Source organism: Sarcophilus harrisii, chromosome 1 (assembly GCF_902635505.1).
Source record: "Sarcophilus harrisii chromosome 1, mSarHar1.11, whole genome shotgun sequence".
In the NCBI taxonomy this organism is placed as follows: domain Eukaryota; kingdom Metazoa; phylum Chordata; class Mammalia; order Dasyuromorphia; family Dasyuridae; genus Sarcophilus; species Sarcophilus harrisii.
In genome coordinates, this window is record NC_045426.1 from 156,404,880 (window position 1) to 156,426,973 (window position 22,094).

At 35.3% G+C, this 22,094-nt stretch overlaps 1 protein-coding gene across 2 annotated transcripts in view; it reads left to right on the top strand.

Annotated features, from left to right (window-relative positions):
• The window catches only part of NLN (neurolysin), a 137,270-nt gene that overhangs the window by 83,237 nt on the left and 31,939 nt on the right, over positions 1–22,094 (top strand). For both annotated transcript variants that reach the window (XM_031965579.1, XM_031965582.1), the window contains exons 7-9: positions 1,668–1,803; positions 4,711–5,077; positions 8,910–9,111. In XM_031965579.1, coding sequence (XP_031821439.1) covers positions 1,668–1,803; positions 4,711–5,077; positions 8,910–9,111 — 705 coding nt within the window. The remainder of the gene's footprint in view (positions 1–1,667; positions 1,804–4,710; positions 5,078–8,909; positions 9,112–22,094) is intronic.

A 22,094-nucleotide genomic window follows, 5' to 3' on the forward strand; every position in this document is an offset into this window, starting at 1 on the left:
CTCCTCTAAATGGCAAGTAATCCAATATTTGTTAAATATGTTAAAATATATGTTAAATCCAATATATGTATACATATTCATACAATTATTTTGCTGCACAAGAAAAATCAGATCAAAAAGGGAAAAAAAGAGAAAGAAAACAAAATGCAAGCAAAAAACAACAAAAAGAATGAAAATGCTATGTTGTGGTCCACACTCATTTCCCACAGTCCAGAAAGGTTCTTTACATTGCTCATGAAATACTTGCAAACTTCAGCTCTTTGGTTTTGTTATGGAAGAACTATCAACTGCCAGAAAGTTGAATGAATGAACAAGTTGAATGAACATTATCAAGCACTAGATAGAGCACTAGATTTGAACTGAGCTCAGAATTTCTGGTTCTATCACAAATCATTATATGATTATGTAGCCAATTGTGTTATTTTTCTGTGCTTAAATTTTCTGAATCAAAAAAATGGAGATGCTGTCATCTGTCTTTGGATTTTTGTAAATCTCTGTAAATAGTATGGAATTTGTACATGCACTTTGAGCTCTTTGGAAAATGCTATGCTAGTACAAATTATTATAATGGCATCATTATCTTGCAAAAAAGGAAGGCTGTTTATGACAGCAATAATTGTGCAGGCTGACACCAAAATGTAACATAGTTTCTGACATGATTTAATATTGGTTCCATAATGATCATGTTTAGCCCTTTGAAAATGTAAACAGCTCTGAAAATACCTTGAAGACATCCATTTGTTAAACTTTAAACAATCATATAAATTGGGCTTTGTATTATTATTCACATTTTCCAGTTTAAATGCAAAAAGATGAAACCATCTGCCTATGGTCATGGAAATTTAATAATAGAGTCAAAATTAGAATTCAAAGTTGAACTCCTATGTTATTTACCAGTTTATGGGTTCAAGTGGAAATTAAGATTATAATTTTAACAAATGAAAATTAAGCATTACTTAAATCGAGGTATACTTCTATTTAGCTAGCTAGCAAATTCAAATCTCACTTCAGCCAAACCTCACTATTTCAGGTGAAAGGGGAGAAGTAAATAGGATTATGACAATTTTTAAGGTAATCTAGGTTTATTGTTTATTTTCAAGTTTTTCAGAAAATGTTACTTGTGAATGTTTTGACTGCATACAAATGATCCTAAAAAGATCTTAAAAGATCTAAATATATCTTAAATATCTAAATATCTAAAAATACCTAAAAATATCTTTTAAAAAAAAGTTAAATAAAAGTAAGAATGAAGAACAGTTGGAAATTATCATGTACTTTCAAACCTTGTTAATGGTTCCTATTTCATGCAGTCATATTAGAAGTGCTTAAGTTATATAAATTTCAAAACTGCCATCTGGGATGTGATTGCCATTAATGACATGACTATACTTATAAAACTGATATAAACACATGTAGGAAGGAAATACAATTTTTTTTTCCTCCTTTAGGATCATAGTTCATCTCTGAGAAATTCCATTATCTTTCCAACTCTATCCTTTTACCTAATAAATGTTATTCAAATTATAGCATTCTCAATGAATCACTTACTAAAAGTCTCTTAAAGTTTATTACTTCTTACTACTACAAAATATAATAAAAATAATTCTTCCCTTTTTAAAAGTCTGTCTTTTGCTAATGACTATCTTTATTTGTCTTTTGGTTTTCAGGAAAACACTAAAATTCTGCAACAGCTACTTCCACTGCGGGCCAAAGTAGCAAAACTACTTGGCTATAGCACTCATGCTGACTTTGTACTAGAACTTAACACTGCCAAGAGTACAAGCTGTGTTGCTGACTTTTTAGGTGGGTTCTAGTTTATAAACCACGGAATCTTTCTCTATACTTCCTCTTTTTTGGGCTCTTTGCAGTACAGGAGTACTGCAGAAGGAGCCAGAACTGAACAAGTATATGAACTCCATTTTGTCTGTTGTTTTTAGGGTCAAATTTGTTTTTGTAGTAATGTTTAATAAGACCTTTAAAGTCCCAACTAGAGTGTTACTACATCTCTTTCATTCACTGCTATCAAGATCTAGCAAAAACTGAAAATTTCTGGGAGATGCATAGCACATACTGGAAAATGGAAACAAGGTACTTAAAAATAAAAATTTTTTTTAACATCTTTCTAAACCATTGGTTTGTTGTTTGGTCTTTTTTTTAAGTTGACATCAACTTTTTGTGATCCTATTTGTCTTTGGCAAAGATATTAAAATGACTTGCCATTTCCTTCTCCAGCTCATTCTACAGATGAGGAAATTAAGGCAAACAGGGTTAAGTGACTTATTCAGGGTCACATAATTAATAAGTGTCTGACTAGATTTGAACCCAGGGAGATGAGGCTTCTTGACTCTGGGCCTAGCAGTCAGTGCGCAAATGAACTGCCAAACCATTGATACCAGATAGCAAATAAATATTAAATGTTCAGGGAACTATTTACTTACTATATTCACATCTGGTTTATATGTTATATATTATAATCTGTTTCTGAAATTCATAGCTTTGTCAGCTCATGTCACTTAGTTGTGGACTTCATATCACTTTTTCCTCATGTCAGCTATTTATTTCCATTCTGTTTCCCCTTAAACAGAGGGAGGCAGATACTATATACAAATTCTGTTTGTTTACAACTAGCCTCTAGGGTAGAGTTGTTCTTATTTTGCGAATATTATAATTTTCCTTCTAGACTACTTTTTTTAAAAATAAATTTTTGTGTCTGTTTCCATTTTCTTACATTAGCATAGTATCCCATATAAACCTGTCCCTCCCCCACCCAAAAAATCAACCTATATGACAAAAAGTATTTTTTTTAAGAAGGAAAAAAAAAGTCATCATAACTAATTGATAAGAAAAAAGTCTAAAAAGTCAGAAAAAGTCCAAAAACCTGCAGAATATGTAATCTTTAGTCCTTCCACTCCACAAAGGAGCAGTTGTAGGTGTCTTATCACATCTCTTCATTCAAGTCCTACTTAATCTTTATAATTTTGTAATGTTTACTTTTGAATTTTTTTTGTGTTCTCTCTACATTAAAATTCTATCTTTGGTATTCCTAGTCAAAATATTCATGCTAGCAGATGATACAGTGGAGAGAGAGTTAGATTCAAATCCCAAATCTGCTACTTCTTCATTATGTTTCTTTGGGCAATTTTCCTCATCTATAGAATGGAATTTGTCCCATTATTCACCCCTCATAAAGATGACTTGATGATAGGCCCAATGCCATCTGCCTTATAAGTTGTACTTTTTGTAGATAAGATCAACCAAACAATTCAAATTATATTTTTATATTCTCTTCCTCTAGCTTCATGAAAGATATGAACCTTCTTTAGGAGAAAAACATGTCTGTGAATCTGGTTTCTGTACTTCCTGGTTCCTTGAATCATGACATTAAAAACTTAAAATTTCCTCTGAATCAATTCTAGCCAGACTGTCCATGTGAGAAAAAGAATATCATCTACTTAGGGTTTTGTTGGTACAAAATGTACCAGGGCAAGAGAAGCCACAGAAACTTTGTGGGAGAGGAAATTAGCATTGCTCTTACAAAACCCCATAGTGAATTCATTCAGCAAACGTTTACCGAGCATGTTCTCTGTGCAGGAAGATGCTTTGACTCTTCAGTAGGTAAGTGGCCAAAGGATATGAACAATTATCAAAAGAATTTGAAGATTAAATAATCACTTGAAAGCATGCATCTTACCCATAGTAAGAAAAATGGAGATTAAAAACAAAGATGATGATGTCCCCCTCGCCTGCAAAGAAAAAAAAAAAAAAAACAGAAGCAGTTACTGCTGGAGGACTGTGCTAAAACAGGAATCTGCTGGTCAAGCAATGAAATGATCCAACTGTTACGGATATTAATTTGAAATCCTGCAAGAAAAGTGACTAAGTCTAGCTAAGTGACTAAGACTACCTTTAGCCTAACACTTGAACATATTCCCTAAGGAAGACAGGTAGAAAAAAAAAAAGATCTAAATTATTACAAAATATTCATAGCAGTAACTCTTGCCGCAAAGGATCAAAAACAAGGTGAATGTCCACCAGTTTTGGAATGACTGAGCTATACATCATGACATATCAGTGCAATGTATTGTCCTTTAGGAAGACATAACTACTTTAAGAAATCCAGAGAAGCAAAGAAAGTTTGATGCAAAGGAAACTGATGTGAAGTGAGATAAGCAGAATCAAAGAGACATGACACAATGACTATAACAGTATAATTTTTTTTTAATCTCTAAAAAGAGAGTAAAAAAGGAAAAGAGAAAAATGGTGGTCATTCCTGAGAATCAATAGTAAAATATACCATCCTTTTCACATCAAGGAGACAAAGAGCTACAAAGGTAGAATGTTATAGAAATATGTTGTCACTTGTAGTCAATTTTTGGTTAATCCTTCTTCCTTGTTATGAGATAGGGTTCAATCTGAAGGGAGTGGGAGAAGAGGAATTTTTTCCATAAGTGACTGTGATATAGACAAAAACAGACCCCTTCAAAGTTTTGCTTTGTTTTTAAAGAAGACATTGTGTTAAAAAAAAAAAAAAAAAAAAAAAGCAAAACATTATTTGTATGTAAAAAAACAATATATGTATTAGACATACATACCTTACGTTCTCTAGCATGGTATCTGGCATATAATAAATTTTTAATAAATTCTTGTTTAATGAATGAATTACCCTACTGAAAAAAATCAAAATATTAACCGTCTTCATTACCATTACAGATGACTTGAGCCAGAAACTAAAACCTTTGGGTGAAGAAGAGAGAGAGTTCATTCTGAATTTGAAGAAAAAAGAATGTGAGGAAAAAGGGTTTGAATATGATGGAAAAATCAATGCATGGGATTTGCATTACTACATGACCCAGGCAGAAGAGCTCAAGTACTCCATCAACCAAGAGAAGCTCAAAGAATACTTCCCAATGGAAGTGGTCACCGAAGGTCTTCTAAACATTTACCAAGAGGTGCTGAGCCTTTCATTTGAGCAAGTGACTGATGCACATGTCTGGAATGAAAGCGTTACTCTCTATACGGTAAAAGATAAAGCTACTGAAGAAGTGTTAGGGCAGTTTTACTTGGACCTATACCCAAGGTAATTCTATAATCACTCCTCACTTTGTTAGCCTTATATTGATAATAATTCTGTTACATTCTTTGCCTTTGGCTATTTTAAAATTCACATTGTTGAGAGTCCACTAGTCTCCATTCTGGAATTAATCCTCTCAACTTCATTCTCAATATGAGTTGCTGCATAGCGCTAGGTGTTAAATCTGATCTGTTCTTCTGACTCTCTTTCCCATTCTCTAAAAATGTCTGTAAAACCCCTAGGAGATCAGTTTCAGTCCTCAGTTTTGCTACAGCAAAAGAAAATATAGTATCCCCAGGTCACTAATTGGCAGAAATTACCTATTCTAAATGACTTCCCGTAGTTGCTGGGTAAGAGGATGAGTAGTTATTTGGTGCATTTAGTGGCACCTGGTTGACCATATCAATATTGTTATAGTTCAACTAGTGTCCAATGCGAGCTTTAGCTGTTCTATGCAATTATATTGCTTAAAATAAAATCACTAAAATGCTTATTTAAAATGAGAGGTACCAAGGAACATGTAGACCGCAGTGATAGTTATCAGAATTCTTACTCAGGTCCCTTTCCAGATTCAAGAGTAATTATTTTTGCCTGCAAATCTCCCTCACTCTGCCAAGATACACTCAATATAACTTCTTAGCCTAGCATTTAAGGTTTTCCAATCTGGCTCCAACCTACCTTTATTTCACACTACTCCCCTTCATAATCTCTACATTTCAGATAAAATGGTCTACCAGCTGTTCTCAGATCTCATCCCATACTGCCCCACGTCCATGTGTCTTCACATTAGGCCATTTCCTATGTATAGAAAACACTTTTCCCCCCATTTAAATCCTCCTCTCCCTTTAAGAATAAATTTTGGTACTGTCTCCTCTCTCCATGAAATCTGTCCTGATATGTAACCTTAGCTGAAAGTGAGTTATCCTTCTTCAAGTATTCTTAGAATCCTTTTTTAAATAGTGTTTTATTTTTCCAAATACATGTAAAGATAGTTTTGAACATTCATTTTTGTAAAATTTTGTGTTCTAAATTTTTCTCCTTTCCTCCCTTCCCCGTCCCTCCCCAAGACAGCAAGCAATCCAATATAGGCTAAACATATGCCATTCTTCTAAACGTATTTCCATATTTGTCATGTGTAAGAAAAATCAAATCAAAAGGTTTGAGAAAGGAAAAAAATAATCAAACAAACAACAAAAGATGAAAATACTATGCTTTGATCTACATTCAGTCTCCATAGTTCTCTCTCTGGATGCAATTGGCATTTTCCATCCCAAGTTTATTGAAATTGTCTTGAATCACTACATTGCTTAGAAGAACCAAGTCCATCACAGTTGATCCTCATATAGCCTTGCTATTATTGTGTAGAATGTTTTTTTTTTATTCTATTCACTTCACTTAGCATCAGTTTATGTAAGTCTTTCCAAAGGCTTTTCTGAAATCAACCTGCTCATCATTTCTTATAGAAAAATAATGTTCTATAAATTCATTTACCATAACCTATTCAGGCATTCCCCAGTTGATGGACATCCACTCAATTTCCAATACCTTGCCACTAGAAAAAGGGCTAGAAGTATTTTTTACACATGTGGGTCTTTTTCCTCTTTTATGATCTCTTTGGGATACAGACCCAGTAGTGACACTGCTGGATCAAAGGATAAGCACAGTTCCAAATTGCTCTCCAAAATGGTTAGATCAGTTTACAACTCCACCACCATTAATTAATGTCCCAGTTTTCCCACATCCCCTCCAATATTTATCTTTATCTTTTTCTGTCATCTTAACCAATCTGAGAGGTGTGAAGTAGTACCCCAGAGTTGTCTTAATTTGCATTTCTCTAATAAATTATGATTTATATTTTTATATGACTAGAAATGGCTTTAATTTCTACCTGAAAATTATTCACATTCTTTGACCATTTGTCAGTTGAGGTATGGCTTGTATTCTCATAAATTTGAGTTGATTCTATATGTATTTTAGATATGAGGCCTTTATCAGAAACACTGGATGTAAAAGTATTTTTCCCAGTTTTCTGCTTACCTTCTAATTTTGACTGCATTGGTTTTGTATGTACAAAATCTCTTAAATTTGATATAATCAAAATCATCCATTTTGCATTTATAATGTTCTCTAGTTCTTCTTTCCCCATAAATTTCTTCCTTTTTCACAGATCTGAGATTACCTCTTGTTCTCCTAACTTGCTTATAATATCATTCTTTCTGTCTTCATGAACCCATTTTGACCTTATCTTGGTACAGGGTGTTAGATAGTGGTTGATGCCTAGTTTCTGACATACTATTCTCTAGTTTTCCCATCAATTTCTGTTAGATAGTGAGTATTTATCCCAGAAGCTGGAATCTTTGAGTTTATCAAACATTAGATCACTATAGTCATTGAATACTAGTCTTAGTCTCTTTTGGTTGAAGTTCTCCTTTGCATTAGTCATAGACATCATATTTATCAGCATTCAGTAGACATGGGCTCCTTGAGGCCAGGGCTTATTTTTTTTTCCTCTTCATCTCCTTAGCAGCAAGCATAATGCTTTACATGCTATAGGCACCTTATTAGTTTATTGAATTGGCTTCAATTGAATTGGATTTTCAGAGAATAGGCCCTTACCATCACTTTTCTAAAGTCTGGCCTTAACTATAATTGTAATTATCTTTTGTGGGAATGTAGAAAGTTTGGGAATAAACATTAAAATAGGGGTTCTATATGACATAGATTTTCTAAATAAAAAGGACTCAGAATAGATTCAAGATAAACCAATTCCTTGTTAACTGTAGCAGCTTCAGCAGATAAGAGCCAGAAAATTATGGGAGATACTAGGAAGGAAAGAGCAAAGCAAAGGAAAAAAAAAAAAAAAAAAAAAAAAAACATAAATCTGAAAGGAATAAAGCAAGTCCTATGGCCTTCATAAGGTGATCTATAGCTTTGAAGTTATCATTCTTGATACTATTTCCCTCCAAGGAGAGGTGAGTTTATATGGTATTGGGTACCTCTTTCCAATCGAAGGCAGAGTATTCTGTTTCATACAAAACAGTCCTATTTATAAATTGACTACTTTTGGTAGTATGAATTTTTCCCTTTTGAACAAAGGAAGAATTGAATTGTTTCTGGTTTAGTCTAGAATTGGATCCCAGTCTTATGAGAAGAAACAACCATTTGTATAAAATGAAAACTAACTTTGACTTCAAATTGGCTTTTACCTTTGTGCTAAGTATAAAAGCTGAATTGGTGCTATCCTCAAAAATGACAAGGATGTTATTAAAGTAATTTGGGTGGTCAAATGTGCCAGGACAGGAATAATTTTCAAAGAGTCGTATTCCCCAATAAAAGGAGTCTTGATTATATAACTTCAAGGCTGTGTTTTTAATACCTTTACAATCTGAGTGCAGATCAAAACATACTATTTTCACTTTTTTTTCATGTTTTTTTTTTTCTTTTCCTTTTGGCTTGTTTTTTTTATGATTACTATGAAAATATATCTTACATAATTATATATGTATAACTTATTTAACCTATAACCTTTTTAGAGAAAGAATAGAGGAGAGAGGGAGGGAGAAAATTTGAAGTTCAAAAAATTTTTTAATTAATGTTAAAACTTATATTTATATGTCATTAGAAAAGAAATTATTAAAAAAAAAAAACACAAGCAAAAATCACAAGCTACCTTGTTTTCCACAAAGTGAATGAAGTATAGTAAGAGCCACATCCATATTTTTCTACTCTCCATCTCCTTTGGCATGCTATGGTGGCTGACCGTTGTTTGTATAAGTTCTCAATCTGTACGTCACAGGCATTTAACCTCTTTGTGTGTTTCTGTGTCTCTTTGACTCAGGGAAGGAAAGTATGGCCATGCAGCCTGCTTTGGCCTTCAGCCAGGCTGTCTCCTACCTGATGGGAGCCGAATGATGTCCGTGGCTGCCTTGGTAGTAAATTTCTCCCAGCCTGTTGCAGGCCGTCCCTCCCTGCTGAGGCATGATGAAGTGAGGACCTACTTCCATGAGTTTGGTCATGTCATGCATCAGATATGTGCACAGGTGAGTGGCTTTTTGAAATCTTTCATTCCCCCTCAAAACCCCATTGTTACCACTGCTTTATTCCAGATCTCATGGTTTTTTCTTCTTTTGACTGGTATCTTGTTTTGTCACCTAAAAATCCCTTTTTTAAAAACCTGTTCAAAGGTTTTGCCATTATTATGCAATGGTACAAAGTTATAACGTTTTGTTTATTTTCTCTACTGAATTAAAATTTTTTTCCCCATTTAATAAATTCTTCTCTTCTTCCTACCTCCTTCTATATGTCCCCATCAAGAAAGAAAACCAAAACTATTTTTATTTTGTTAAAATAAAAATTGCAGAATTGAGCAAAACAAATCTTTACTTTGGACAAAGGTGCAAAAAAAGTGTGTCTTGTTCTTCATATTGAGCCCATTATAAACCCTATGGAATTACAGTTGGTCATTGTGTTAATTGTAGATCTTAGGACAAAGTTACATAACCTTCAGCTTGTGTGGCTCCTCATTACCACACCCTACTTCAGAGGCATAAGCCTAAGAGAACTCAGCTTATGGAAACAGAGCAAACTTCTTTGGTTGGGTGCCATATACTGACTTTTCATTTCTATTCTTCCCTGTAAGACCTTGATGTAGAATTGATAAATAGTACCTGAAATTTGATCTGTTTCTTGTGCACATTAACCTTTTGTTTACTAACTTCAGTTTTATATTATTTATTTCCTGGAAATGACATATTGTATCTTTAAAAAGAGACAAAATGATACAATATATGTATTCAGATCCAAATCATAATGTGATTATTCCCCTCCCCACCTTCCTTTACTTTGAGTGAAAGAAATTCAGAATACTTAAAAAATTCATCCCAAGGTACCTAAATAATTATTTCATGGCACCAATGAGCCATATTTCAATAGTTGTTCCATAGTGATATATCCTGTGACTTACTTTTCCTTCCCTCTGAGCAGTTCCTGTTTTACTTTTTCTACAACTAAAACAAATATTTTAGGAAGTTCAAAAAGCACAGAACTTTAGAACATTCAAAAATCATCCCAGAAGCTATCTGCATACCTGGAAACACGAATCCCTAGCAGACTGAAGGAGGACAGAGTCAGTGGTGTCCCAGGCAGCAGAAACACAAGAAACATGAGAAATATCCCACCCTGGTTTTCAAAAGACACAGGCTTCATGAGGATTCTCATGGGGAAAAGGGGTTTGAGAATTATGGCATTGGAGACTCTCTTGGGAGCTCAGAAAAGAAAAAAAAAAGATTTGTGTTCTGAAGATGAGGAGAGTGAAAATAATGAAATGTAAAAGTGCAGATTTTCATCAAAGAGAAAAGGACTGGTTCAGCGTGTCTTGGCAAGTCCCAAGTAATCATCCCTAAACAGTTTAGATTCTATAGACGGTGGACAGACTGACCATTCAAGAAGGGAAAAATTAATGGTCTCTATCTGTTGTATTTTGTAGCTTTATACAAACTAACCTTGGTGAGTAGGGAGGTTAGGAATTCAAAACCTAACTTCTTATCTTCAAGTTATAGATTGTTGCTGGGGTCCTATTAAGTCTCTGATTCTGGAGAAGTGGTGGGCTAACCTTAGGGAAAGCAAGCATATTGGTTTCTAGCTCGTGTGCTTTCTTGGGTTTGGAGAATTCATGCAAAGATATTTTAATACTTTGGTTTCTTTCACTGAAATAAGTTTTCAAGGAGTTTTAATGGTTTTATATATATATATATATATATATATATATATATATATACATATATAGATAGATAGGTAAATAGATATAGATAGCATTAATAATAATGATTATAGCTAGTATTTATATGGCATGTGAAGATTTATTTTAATGTATTATTTAATTTGATTCTCTCTACAACCCTGGGAAACAGGTACTGTTATTGTTCCATTTTAGATGAAGAAACTGAGGCTGAAAGGTTAAGCAATTTGTTCAGAATTATACAGCTAATATGGTTTTTTTTTTTTTTTTTTTTTTTATTTAATAGCCTTTAATTTACAGGATATATACATGGGTAACTTTACAGCATTAACAATTGCCAAACCTCCTGTTCCAATCCTTCACCTCTTACCCCCCACCCCTCCCCAAATGGCAGGATGACCAGTAGATGTCAAACATATCAAAATATAACTTAGATACACAACAAGTATACATGACCAAAACAGCTAATATGGGTTTTAAGCAGTATTTGAACTTAGGTCTTCCTCATTCCATGTCCAGCATTTATTTTTACTGTTGCACTTAGCTGCTTTTTATTGCTTTTTACCTTGACCACATCATAGACCCCCTAAAGCCCACTATAATCTTCCTTACTTCTGTAAGTCATTTGTGCAATTAAATTGGGCCAATTACTTTTTATTTTTTTTAATCTTTCCTTTTCCTTTTAAAAATATTTATGTTCCCAAGTATTTTTCATTTTTCCTTTGCATTGGCTCTCCAACTGAACACCACCACCACACACAAAAAAGTGAAAAAATCAAAACACCAATAACAAACTTGCGTAGTCCAGCAAATTCCCATATTGAGCATATCCAATAATATATGTCTCATTCTGCATTTTCAGTCTATTTTCTGGTTTATAACTTTTATGATTATAATCCTAAAGTCTTTCAAATCTGTTTTGTCTCTAATTTTTTTTTCCATTTTTTAAAAAAACTGGTTCTGCTCACTTCATTCTGTGTCAATTCATAGAGATCTTCCCAGTTTCCTCTGAAATTATTCCTTTCTTCATTTCTTTTTTTTTTTTTTTTTTTTTTTAATAGCCTTTAATTTACAGGATATATTGGGTAACTTTACAGCATTAACAATTGCCAAACCTCTTGTTCCAATTTTTACCTCTTACCCCCACCCCTCCCTAGATGGCAGGATGACCAGTAGATGTTAAATATATTAAAATATAACTTAGATACACAATAAGTATACATGACCAAAAATTATTTTGCTGTACAAAAGAATGACTCTGAATTATTGTACAATTAGCTTGTGAAGGAAATCAAAGATGCAGGTGTGCATAAATATAGGGACTGGGAATTCAATGTAATGGTTTTTAGTCATCTCCCAGAGTTCTTTTTCTGGGTATAGTTAGTTCAGTTCATTACTGCTCCATTAGAAATGATTTGGTTGATCTTGTTGCTGAGGATGGCCTGATCCATCAGGACTAGTCCCTTTCTTCATCTGATGGCAAAATAGTATTCCATTCTATTCATACTTCTCAATTTGTTTAGGGCACCCCTTTAGATTTTAGGTTTTTTGCTACTATCATGAGATCAGCTGCTTCAATTTTGAAAATTATGTTCTTTACTACATTTAAAGTTAGATTTTTGGAGGCAGCTACATGACACAGTGATAGAGCACTGGCTCAAGAATCAGACATTTAACACTTATTAACTGTGGGCCCCTGGGCAAGTCACTCAATTGCCGCAAAAAAAAAAAAAAAAAAGTCAAACTTTTTCATTGTTTTGCAGAACGGTTTTTCTTCTTTTTTTCTTCTTTATTATAAAGTATGGCCCTCTGAGAAGAGGGTAAGAGGAGGGATGATAGATAAAATATCAATAGAAAAAAAATTTTTAACTACTTATTAAGCACTATGATATTTCATATCTGATCAACTCCTCCCTTATCAGCATACCTGAGCATACTGCATTTACCAGACAGGAATCTCTTCCTTATGTTAGAAGAATATATCCAGCAGTGTGAGTTTTGCCTGACCTCATTAATGCACACAAATGTGTCACACCCTGCAAAACAGGGCTTTTAATACATTACCTTGATTGGTCAAACTTCTTGTAGGATTATCTCTAAATAACTATTTAAATTTCTTATTTGCTTGACTATTAATCCCTTTAAGTGCTCCCATAGTCCAAGGCTTTAAAATATATTTAAAGAGCAATATTTGGAGCCAGTGTTTAGTGGATTTATTTTTCAAGTTTTTGATAGGTCCCACCAAGACCCAGCTGCATAACAATTTCAGACCCTTTTTTTCTTCCCTAAACAACATAATGGTGCTTTGGCATCATCTCCACATACAAGAATAGCCTGTCTTGTCTGTCTGGGAAGAGTGAGTGAATAAATAGCTTGCAACACACATTTAGCAGATTAGCTTGAAAGATGGTGGTTCAGTGGTTGAGTCTTCCATCACAGCTGTCTGTAGATTTGTAATCCTGTTGGGTTTGTCTTGGGGATGTGTTGGTAGAACAGGCCAGTTTTCAGGCGTGAGGCAACACTAGTTCAATATTTGGTCAGTATCTCAGAGAGAGATAATCACTAAATGCATTTCTTCATGTTGTCACTACTAAGTCATTAGGAAGATAATGATCTAAAGAATCTCCTGGTATCTGTTCCTATTTCATGGCCTTGTTGTGGTTTGGTATCTCAATAATCACTGACATTTTCAAGTCCTGTTCTCTCATCTCTGAGATAGGTGAGATACATAGGAAGAAAGAGACAGAATGACAGAGAGATACAGACAGAGATAGAGACAAAGAGAATGAGAGAGAGATTTTTTAAAAAACCAACCTCCATTCTGGTTTTGGTATTGGTTGTGATTTAAGCACAATCATAAGGTTTACATGATACTAAGTCCGGGTGACAACTTTGATACATTAATATTCCAGGATTACAGTAAAACCTTGTAATTTTGAAAGTTAAAGGATAAAGAGGAGAGTGTGAAGGGAAGGAAAAGACTTCATGTTGTTATCAGATTATTTTTAACTTACTGACGATTGTCCGTAAGCCAGTATTGCATTAATCAGGAGATAGCATAGTATAATAAAGAACACTATCTGCATTGGGTATCTGGATTCCTGGTTCTTCTCTCTGTATCACTCAGAGGCAAGTGGTCAAACCCCACTAACCTCACTGTTGTTAAGAATCCAATTCGGTAATGTGAAAGCCCTTTTTGAAAAGTATGAAAAATTATGCCATCATAAGCATTTGTTAATCACCTGCCATGTGCCGGACACTATGATAAGCATACACAGTGGATACAAAGAAAGATAAGATAGTCCCTGCCCTCAAGAAACTCACAATCTAATGGAGGGAGACAACATGTAAACAACTATTTATGAACAATCTTTGTACAGAATTAATTGGAAATATTCAACAGGAGAACATTAAAATTAAAAAGGATCTAAAAAGGCTTCCTGTAGAGAAAGGGGTATTAAAATGTTCTTTTAATTTTCCTTAATTGTATGTTCAGCAGTTTTTCAGTCGTTTCCAATTGAGGGGGTTTCTTGGAAGAGATACTAAATAAGGAATTGATGCAAACAGCGTTAACTGACTACAGCTAATAAGTCTCTGAAGCTGGATTTGAACTCAGGTCTTCCTGATTCCAAGCTGGCAAGTTATCCCAGACAGAGACATCTTGTTGTTCTTGTTTACCTTATGTTTCTTTGGGTATCTGCGATTCTAACCCCCCCAATTAGATTGTAAATTCCTTGAGGACATTGTTTTTCTGCTTTTGTATCCTCAATGCCTTACTTGGCTCTAAATGTGTCACATAATGTGTCCACTTCAGCCATTAACCTAGCTTACCTTTTGTCACCTGGCTCTTGCCCTTTCTCACTTCTTGCCTGGAGTCCTGTAATAGCCTCCGAATTAGTCTTCCTGCCTTAAGTCTCTCCCGACACCAGTACTTACTTGACAGAGCTGGCAAAGTAATTTTACTTGAAGTGCAGGTCTGACCATATCACCCTCCTTGTCAATCAACATCCTATTACTTCTAGGATCAAATATAAAATCCTCTGTCTGACATTTAAAGCTCTTTGACGTCTAGAACCTTCTTCCTTTGTTTCCCTAGTCTTTGTCCTCTCTGGTCCAGCCATTCTGGTCTGCTTGTTATTCCTCACACAAAAGAGCACCATCTCCCTTCTCCATGCTTTTCTACATTCTGAATCCCACAGCCTAAAATACTTTCCCTACTTGCCTCCATCTCTTAGAATCCCTGGCTTGCTTCAAACATTCCCCCACCACCCCTCCAAAAAAATTCTTGCTTTAAAAAAAAAAAACAAAAAACAGCTTAAATGTTACCTTTTATATGAAGTCTTTCCCATTTCCCCCAAATTCTAGTATTCTTCTTCCCCAAATTACTATATACTATATATACTACTATTCATGTTCTTTATATTCTGTACATATTTACAATGTACATAATCTCTTCCCCATGTAAATGTAAATTGTTTGAAGACAGGGCCCATTTAACTGCGTTTTGTGTCCTGGTACTCAATATAAAGCCTAGCACCTGGTACACATTTTAAAATGCTTACTTGTTAGTTGTTCTTGTTGAACTGAATTGTATAGAAGTGTACTTTTTAAAGATAAATTATGGCATTTGTAAAACTGCACCAAAGTACACTGAAAAATGTTGATATCTAGGGGGTAACATGCAAATTAGTCTGGAATAGGGGTTCTTACCCTGGATTCATGACTTTTTTTAATATATATTTTGGTGACTGTATTTCACTATAAATGATTTTCTTTGTAATCCAATGTATTTCATATTATGCATTTAAAGTCATTGAGAAGAGTAGTACTCAGTCTGCAAAAAAGGATCCATGATACAAAAAACTGTGAAGAACCCTGGGCTTTAAAATTAAAGAACTGCACAATGCCATGCATATGTATTACTCCTTCTTGTCTGGGGCCCTGGTGTAGTTGCTATTCAGTGTAAGTGTGCCCAGAAACATGTTGAGAGGTCACAGAAAGACAAAAGAGCCAATTAAAATTGAGTAACAACCAGGCAGGGTCTAGAATCAACAGGGATCAATTCCCAAAGTCTAGATAGAAATAGAGATTGGCAGTTCAGAGATGTTGAGATGCCAAGAGACAGAACCATCAGTTCTGCAGTTAAGTCTGCAGGGATTGGCAAACTAGGGAGAGGGAAAGGGTTCTGTTTTAATACAGTCTTTGAGTTAAGAATGATTTTTACATTTTTAAATACTTTAATTTCATTTAAATCAAATCTTTATTTAAAACTGTTCTCACTCAAGAGCTATACAAAAATAGACTTCCAATTTGCCAACCCCTAGAGTTGGGCTCATCCAGAGAGAATGTTTTCTCTTTTGATTTTATACATTTCCTGCTTAAGCTACCATTTTTTAAATCTTAGTTTAGGTTTAGCCACCACCCCCATTCCTTTCACACCCACTTGTATCCTAGCTAGGTTTTAGCAGTTATATTGCCTTTCTTCTGCTTATTTCCTACATTGGCAATAGCTTTGCTTTCAGGGTTGAGATTGTACCTGGTGAATCCTCAGGCAATATATGTCCCTGGTGGAGCCTCACCCTTCTCAAATAGAAGCAATTTAAGAGAGAAGGCTGCCTACTAATGAGAAACAGCTTAATGTAGTGTGTAAAGGACCTCATATAAAGTCCAAAAGACCAGAGTGCATTTCCTGCTGCAGAAATTCACTTGATAGATGATAGTTTGCAATTTGCTTAATCTTTCTCAGTTTTGGTTTCCCCATCTGTTAAGAGTGTTTTAATCCATGCAATACCTACCTTGAGAGGTTGGTGAGAAGCTCAGACTGGAGGAATATGTGGGGGGAAAAGCATGTTGTGAACTTTAAATGTTTCATAGTTTTTTTATTATAATTGTTATTAAAACTTCTCTTTCTGAAGTAAGAACAGAAAATTCAGGATGAGTATTAAAAATAAGAATATTTGTTTGCATGACTTCAAAGGTATAATGGGTATCTTGTTTCTGCTTTCTTAATGGGTGGAGGAGGACTGAAGGAAGGGAGAGTGTTTGGAACTGAAAATAAATTTTAAATGAAGGAAAATGAGCATATTAGGAGGACAATTTGATTAGCATTTTTTCAGCCTGGATTGAGGCAGGAAAGACAGTCCCAGAAAGTAACTCACCTCAACCCCAGGCAACCCAACCATTTTCTGACAGACTAAAACTATTACTTCTCTTGCTCTTTGCTGTCATTTAATGTCAGGCTAATGAACTGAGCTTAATACAGGTCACTTTTTAAAAAATGCCTCCTTATTTGAAATTGAATAGTAATTTACTGATATCCATCTGTTAAGGAGGAGATGGAAATGAAAAGCACTTTGTCAATAAGGAAAGGTAGGAGAGAACTGGCTGGCCTAGGAATTTAAGTCTCCAGCATTCTGGTTTCCTTTTGCCACTGACCCCAGGCAATTAATGCACGTGTCATTTTATACATCTGCAAAATGGAGATGATGAAACTGACCTACTTGAATTGCAGGGATGTTGAGTAGATAACAATAATGATAATTTTCCTTTAGGCTGCACTCTAAGGGTTACAAAATGCTTTCCTCACAACAATCCTGTGAGAAGGGTAGTTAATAAGTAACATAAAATTCTGACTAAACGTGTGATTCATAGTCTTCTTACTATTATTACTCCCAGTGATGGATGGGAATACAGGTCACTTGGGAAAAGAGCCAATGGTGTTTCAGCTTTCTCTTTGTGGGTTGCAGCTGTCCCTTTTCTGTGGCTGAATTTATTCCCTCCAAGGACTTCTCTGTATTCTTTGAATTTGACGATAGATCTTTCAGGTCAGGAGGCAGAGCAACTCGACTTAGAAATCGATAATGTGGAAAACCCGGAACCACCAAGGTCAAGTCTCATGAGACGGGTCTTTTACAAATCAAGTACCATCATTGATTTCAGCAGTCTCCTTCATCTCTCCTGGGGTTCTGGCTTATGAAAACAACCCTTAGGTGGGACTGCTGAAAACAGGTTTCTTAATTAGCAGGACAAGCCAGGTGACTTTGTTGTTTAAGTAAAACCGAGTTGTAGCTGAGAATTTTCAGTAGTTCAGTTCATACAAAGTTTATTTTGGCACACTTCTAATGTATGAGTTGGCAAGTTAATCTCTCTTTACAGTATCAAGTCATCTGTTGTAGGTTCTGCTGGAGTGTTAAGAGCTCTTAATGAAGTAGATTTTAGGCATGGATTTCAGGGAACTTTTCTCCTCTCAAGGATTTTTAACCAGACTGGAGTTAATGCTTGCATTGTTTTCTAGGTATTTCATGTCAGAGTTTTTCTTGCCGCAGTAGGACCTGGTTACTTTGGGGTTGCCACCTGCCTGGGTTTGATTCAGTGAATTACTCTATTTATTTTGTGGGACATCGAATCTAATTTTAAAATACTCTAGTATCTCTGGAATGCTTGTTAGCATCGTTCTCTAATTCTCAGAGTTAGTTTACTTCAACACCCTACAATTTTTCACATTGAGAACTATAGGAAGGATTTAAGGAATGTAGAGATGAGTCAGAGAGCTGGACAATTAAACTTGCCCCGGTAACAGAAGAGTAAATAATTCAGAGGCTGCTTTACACCCACAGAGAAGGCCCCCAACTCCTCAATGTAGGACTGACTCCATTATGTAGAGGGGTTCCCAGCCTCTGCTGGCACTAGCTCTTTCCCATATACAACATATTGTTGTTGCTGATTTTTTTGTTAGGGTCACATACCAGTAGCGGTTAACTATGAATTCTTGTCTGTTTGGAGCTTTAGTTGTTTACTGGAAATAGAGTCTTTGAATTTTGCTGGGTTTTTGCTGCTTTTATTTGAAAAAAAAAATTATGCAAATGGAGTTGCCTTGAGGGCACACAGAGAATCAGCATGACTGACATGTCGGGAAATTAATGAGTGATGGAGCTATTTTTAGACTCCCCTCCTTCAGAATATTTCCTTTTGTTCCTTAGAAGACATTGTTGATCTGTTCATTCACTGGCTGTGTTCCCCCTTCTTCTCCCCACCTACGAAATGGCTTGTGAGCAAAATAAGCCTTCTCTTCTGTACCAGAGTGACACAAACATTCCAGTGGTTCTTTTCTTGCATCTCAGTTCTTTCTTGTTAGACATTCGTTTGTTCAGCTTTTTTCAGAGGACTGAAACTCCCAGGCTTTGTTCTCGGGTTGACGGGTTTTTTCCCCTCACAAGCAAATCATTTTTAAATAATTTGCATAGACATGATATGCATGCCAAATATCAAGACTACATTTTTTCCTGAACCATTAAATGGTGCTAGCTGATACTATAAAGTTACCTTTATTTTATTTTTAAATTACAATCATCAGAGGTTTGCTTGCTTCAGTCACAGATTAATCAGTCATTTACTAAATGTTTTCTATGTGCTAAATGCTGCTAGACACTGAAGATTCAGATAAAAAGTAAGACAATTTCCTCCCTCAAGGAGCTTACTTTGTAACTGTGACAATTCAACGTAGTCACAGATCAGTCAACAAGCATTTATTAAGTGCCTATTGTGTGCCAGGCAATGGAGATTTAATTACATTGAGTTAAACAATTACTACTGTTAGGGAGCTTTTTGTCAGATAAGGCCATACTAAGTCTTACAAGTTTGTTTTGTTTTGTTTTTTATTACAAGTTTTTTTTTAAATTATTTTATTTTTAAAAGGTGATTGCACATGAAACTTCAAATCTATTATATAACACTTGCTATGCCTTTTAAATATGTAGTAAAGTTGTGTAAGTTTTTTTCTTTCCTCTCCATTCTCCGTAAAGATGGCTACCATTAGACACAAATATATATATGTAAAAATCATTCTACACGTACTTCTATGTATTAATTCTTTGTCTAGTGTACAGGCAAATAGCAGATGGACCATTTTGGCTTGGGCATAAAATGTATGACTGGGAATAATGTATAATCAACCTGGAAGATAAGCCAGATTGTAAAAGACTTTAAAGGCCAGAATTAAGGAGTTTGCATTTTATCCTATAAATAATATGAAGCCAGTAAAGTTTTGTGTGCAAAGGAATAATATGGTCAGACCTGCCCTTTAGAACTATAAATTTAGCATCATTTATTAAGCACTTGCTATGTGCCGGAGACCATGCTAAGCACCAGAGATACAAAAAAAAGCAAAAATTGTCCCTGCCTTCAAAGAGGGTAGATTCTAGTGGGGAGACAAGATTTAATCTGGGGAATGCTTCCTACACAAGTGATGGGATCTGAACTGTCTTAAAGGAAGCCAAGGAACCCTAAGAGGTAAAGGGGAGGACATAGTATTTCAGGCATGAAGAACAACCAGTGCAAAGGCATGAAAATAGGAGAGAATGGAGTGTCACGTTCTTGTAATAACATGCCGTTATGGGTGTTGTTCACTAGCTCTGTTGATCCCATTTGAGGTTTGCCATTTCCTCCTCCAGTTCATTTTACAGATGAGGAAACTGGGCAAACAGGGTTAATTGACTTGTGCAGGGTCACACAGTTTAAATGTTTGAAGTCAAATTTGAACTCGGGTCCTCTTGATTCCAGGCCAAGGGTTTTATCCACTGTACCACCTGGCTCTCAATACAAGCAGGCTAGAACAACTAGATAATAGAATAAGAAGAAAAGGAGTTATAGTTAAACTGGAAAGATAAGAAGTGGCCATTATTTGAACTTCAAATGACAAACAGGGAAGGTTCATATTTATTCTAGAGATAATTGGGAATTACTGAAGTTTATCCTCACAATGCCTGGGGCATTTTAAAGATAAGGATATGGAGGCAAATTAAAGTTAACTAACTTGTCCAGGGGTTAAGTGTCTGAAGCTATATTGGAACTGTGGTCTTTCTGACTTCAGGTTCAGTGCTCTTTCCACCTAGCCACCTACTGGGGATTCCTAAGTTAGGGAAACTAGTTAAAAGGCAATTGTAATAATCCAAAGGAGAGGTAATTTCAGCCTGAACTAGGATGGTGATTATGTGAGAGGCGAAAAGGAGATATAAACAAATGTTCTTGTGAAGTTAAATAATGGCAACAGATTGGATATGTGAAGCGAGTCACTTAGGTTGGAGGCCTAAATGACTGGGAAGTTGGGACAAACTCTTGACAGTAACAGGGAAGTTTGAAATAAAAGTGAATCTGACAGGGAAGGATGGTAAATTATATTTTGGACATGTTGAATTTGAGATTTTTATGGAGCATCTAGATGGAGATATCCAGCCAGCAATTAGAGATGCAGAGGAAGAGCTAGGTGACTAAGTGGATACAGCATTAGCCCTGGAATCCGGACAAGAAAGAAGAAGAGGATGAAGACTACTCCTCTTCCTCAAGAAAGAGATAAGATGTATAGATTTAAGAGAATTCTGTAGAGTAGCAGTACAGGAGTAGTGAAATTAATTCATCAAGACAGAGTACAGGAACTAGGGCACTCACTCATTGAGAATTTGTGCACCATAACCCTAGTTTCAGTCATCCAAGCTATAAGATAATCAACTACAACCAAGGAAATACACTGAAGCTTTACCCTATGCCTCCAGTTCACTACAGGAATTAATCCATTCTACTTAAGTGGAACTTCCACCTTAGGGCTGTTATTCAGTGAAAGATTATGGGAGTACAAACTAGCCTATCCCAGACTAGATAATGTTTTCTATCTGTATAGCTCTCTGCTCTATCACCACACCCTTATTTCCCCATCTCCTTTCTATTATCTGCTCTTGGTTCTGTAATCAAAAAAGTATTGATGTCGATTCTAGCCCGAAAAAAAGATTCAGTGTTCTATTCAGTCATTCCCTAGACCAAAATTCCCTTTCTAGCTATCTTTCTCCTTCACTGCCCCATCAAAATGTAACTTCTTGAAAGCAACAATTGGCTCCTTTTTTTATGTTGGTATCCCCAAGTCTTAGCTCCCTATCTGAGACTAGATAAGTATTGAATAAATTCATTCAAATAACACAATTTACTATCGACAGACAAGTCAGTCTAAGGTAATACTGTCTTGGAAGATTTTTCCAGAAGGCATAATTACCAAAGTACCAGATTCACATTATATTACTTCTCATACAAGACAATTCTCTGCATTTGTTTTTATTCCATTCCATCCAACACTTTGTGACCCCACTTGGAATTTTCTTGGCAAAGATATCTAAAGTAGTTTGTCAATTATTTGTCTGAGGCAACTAGTATTAAGTCACTTGCCCAAGGTCTCAGAGCTAGTAAATGTCTGAGGTCACATTTGAACTCAGATCTTGCTGACTCTAGGTTTGGCCGTTCTAA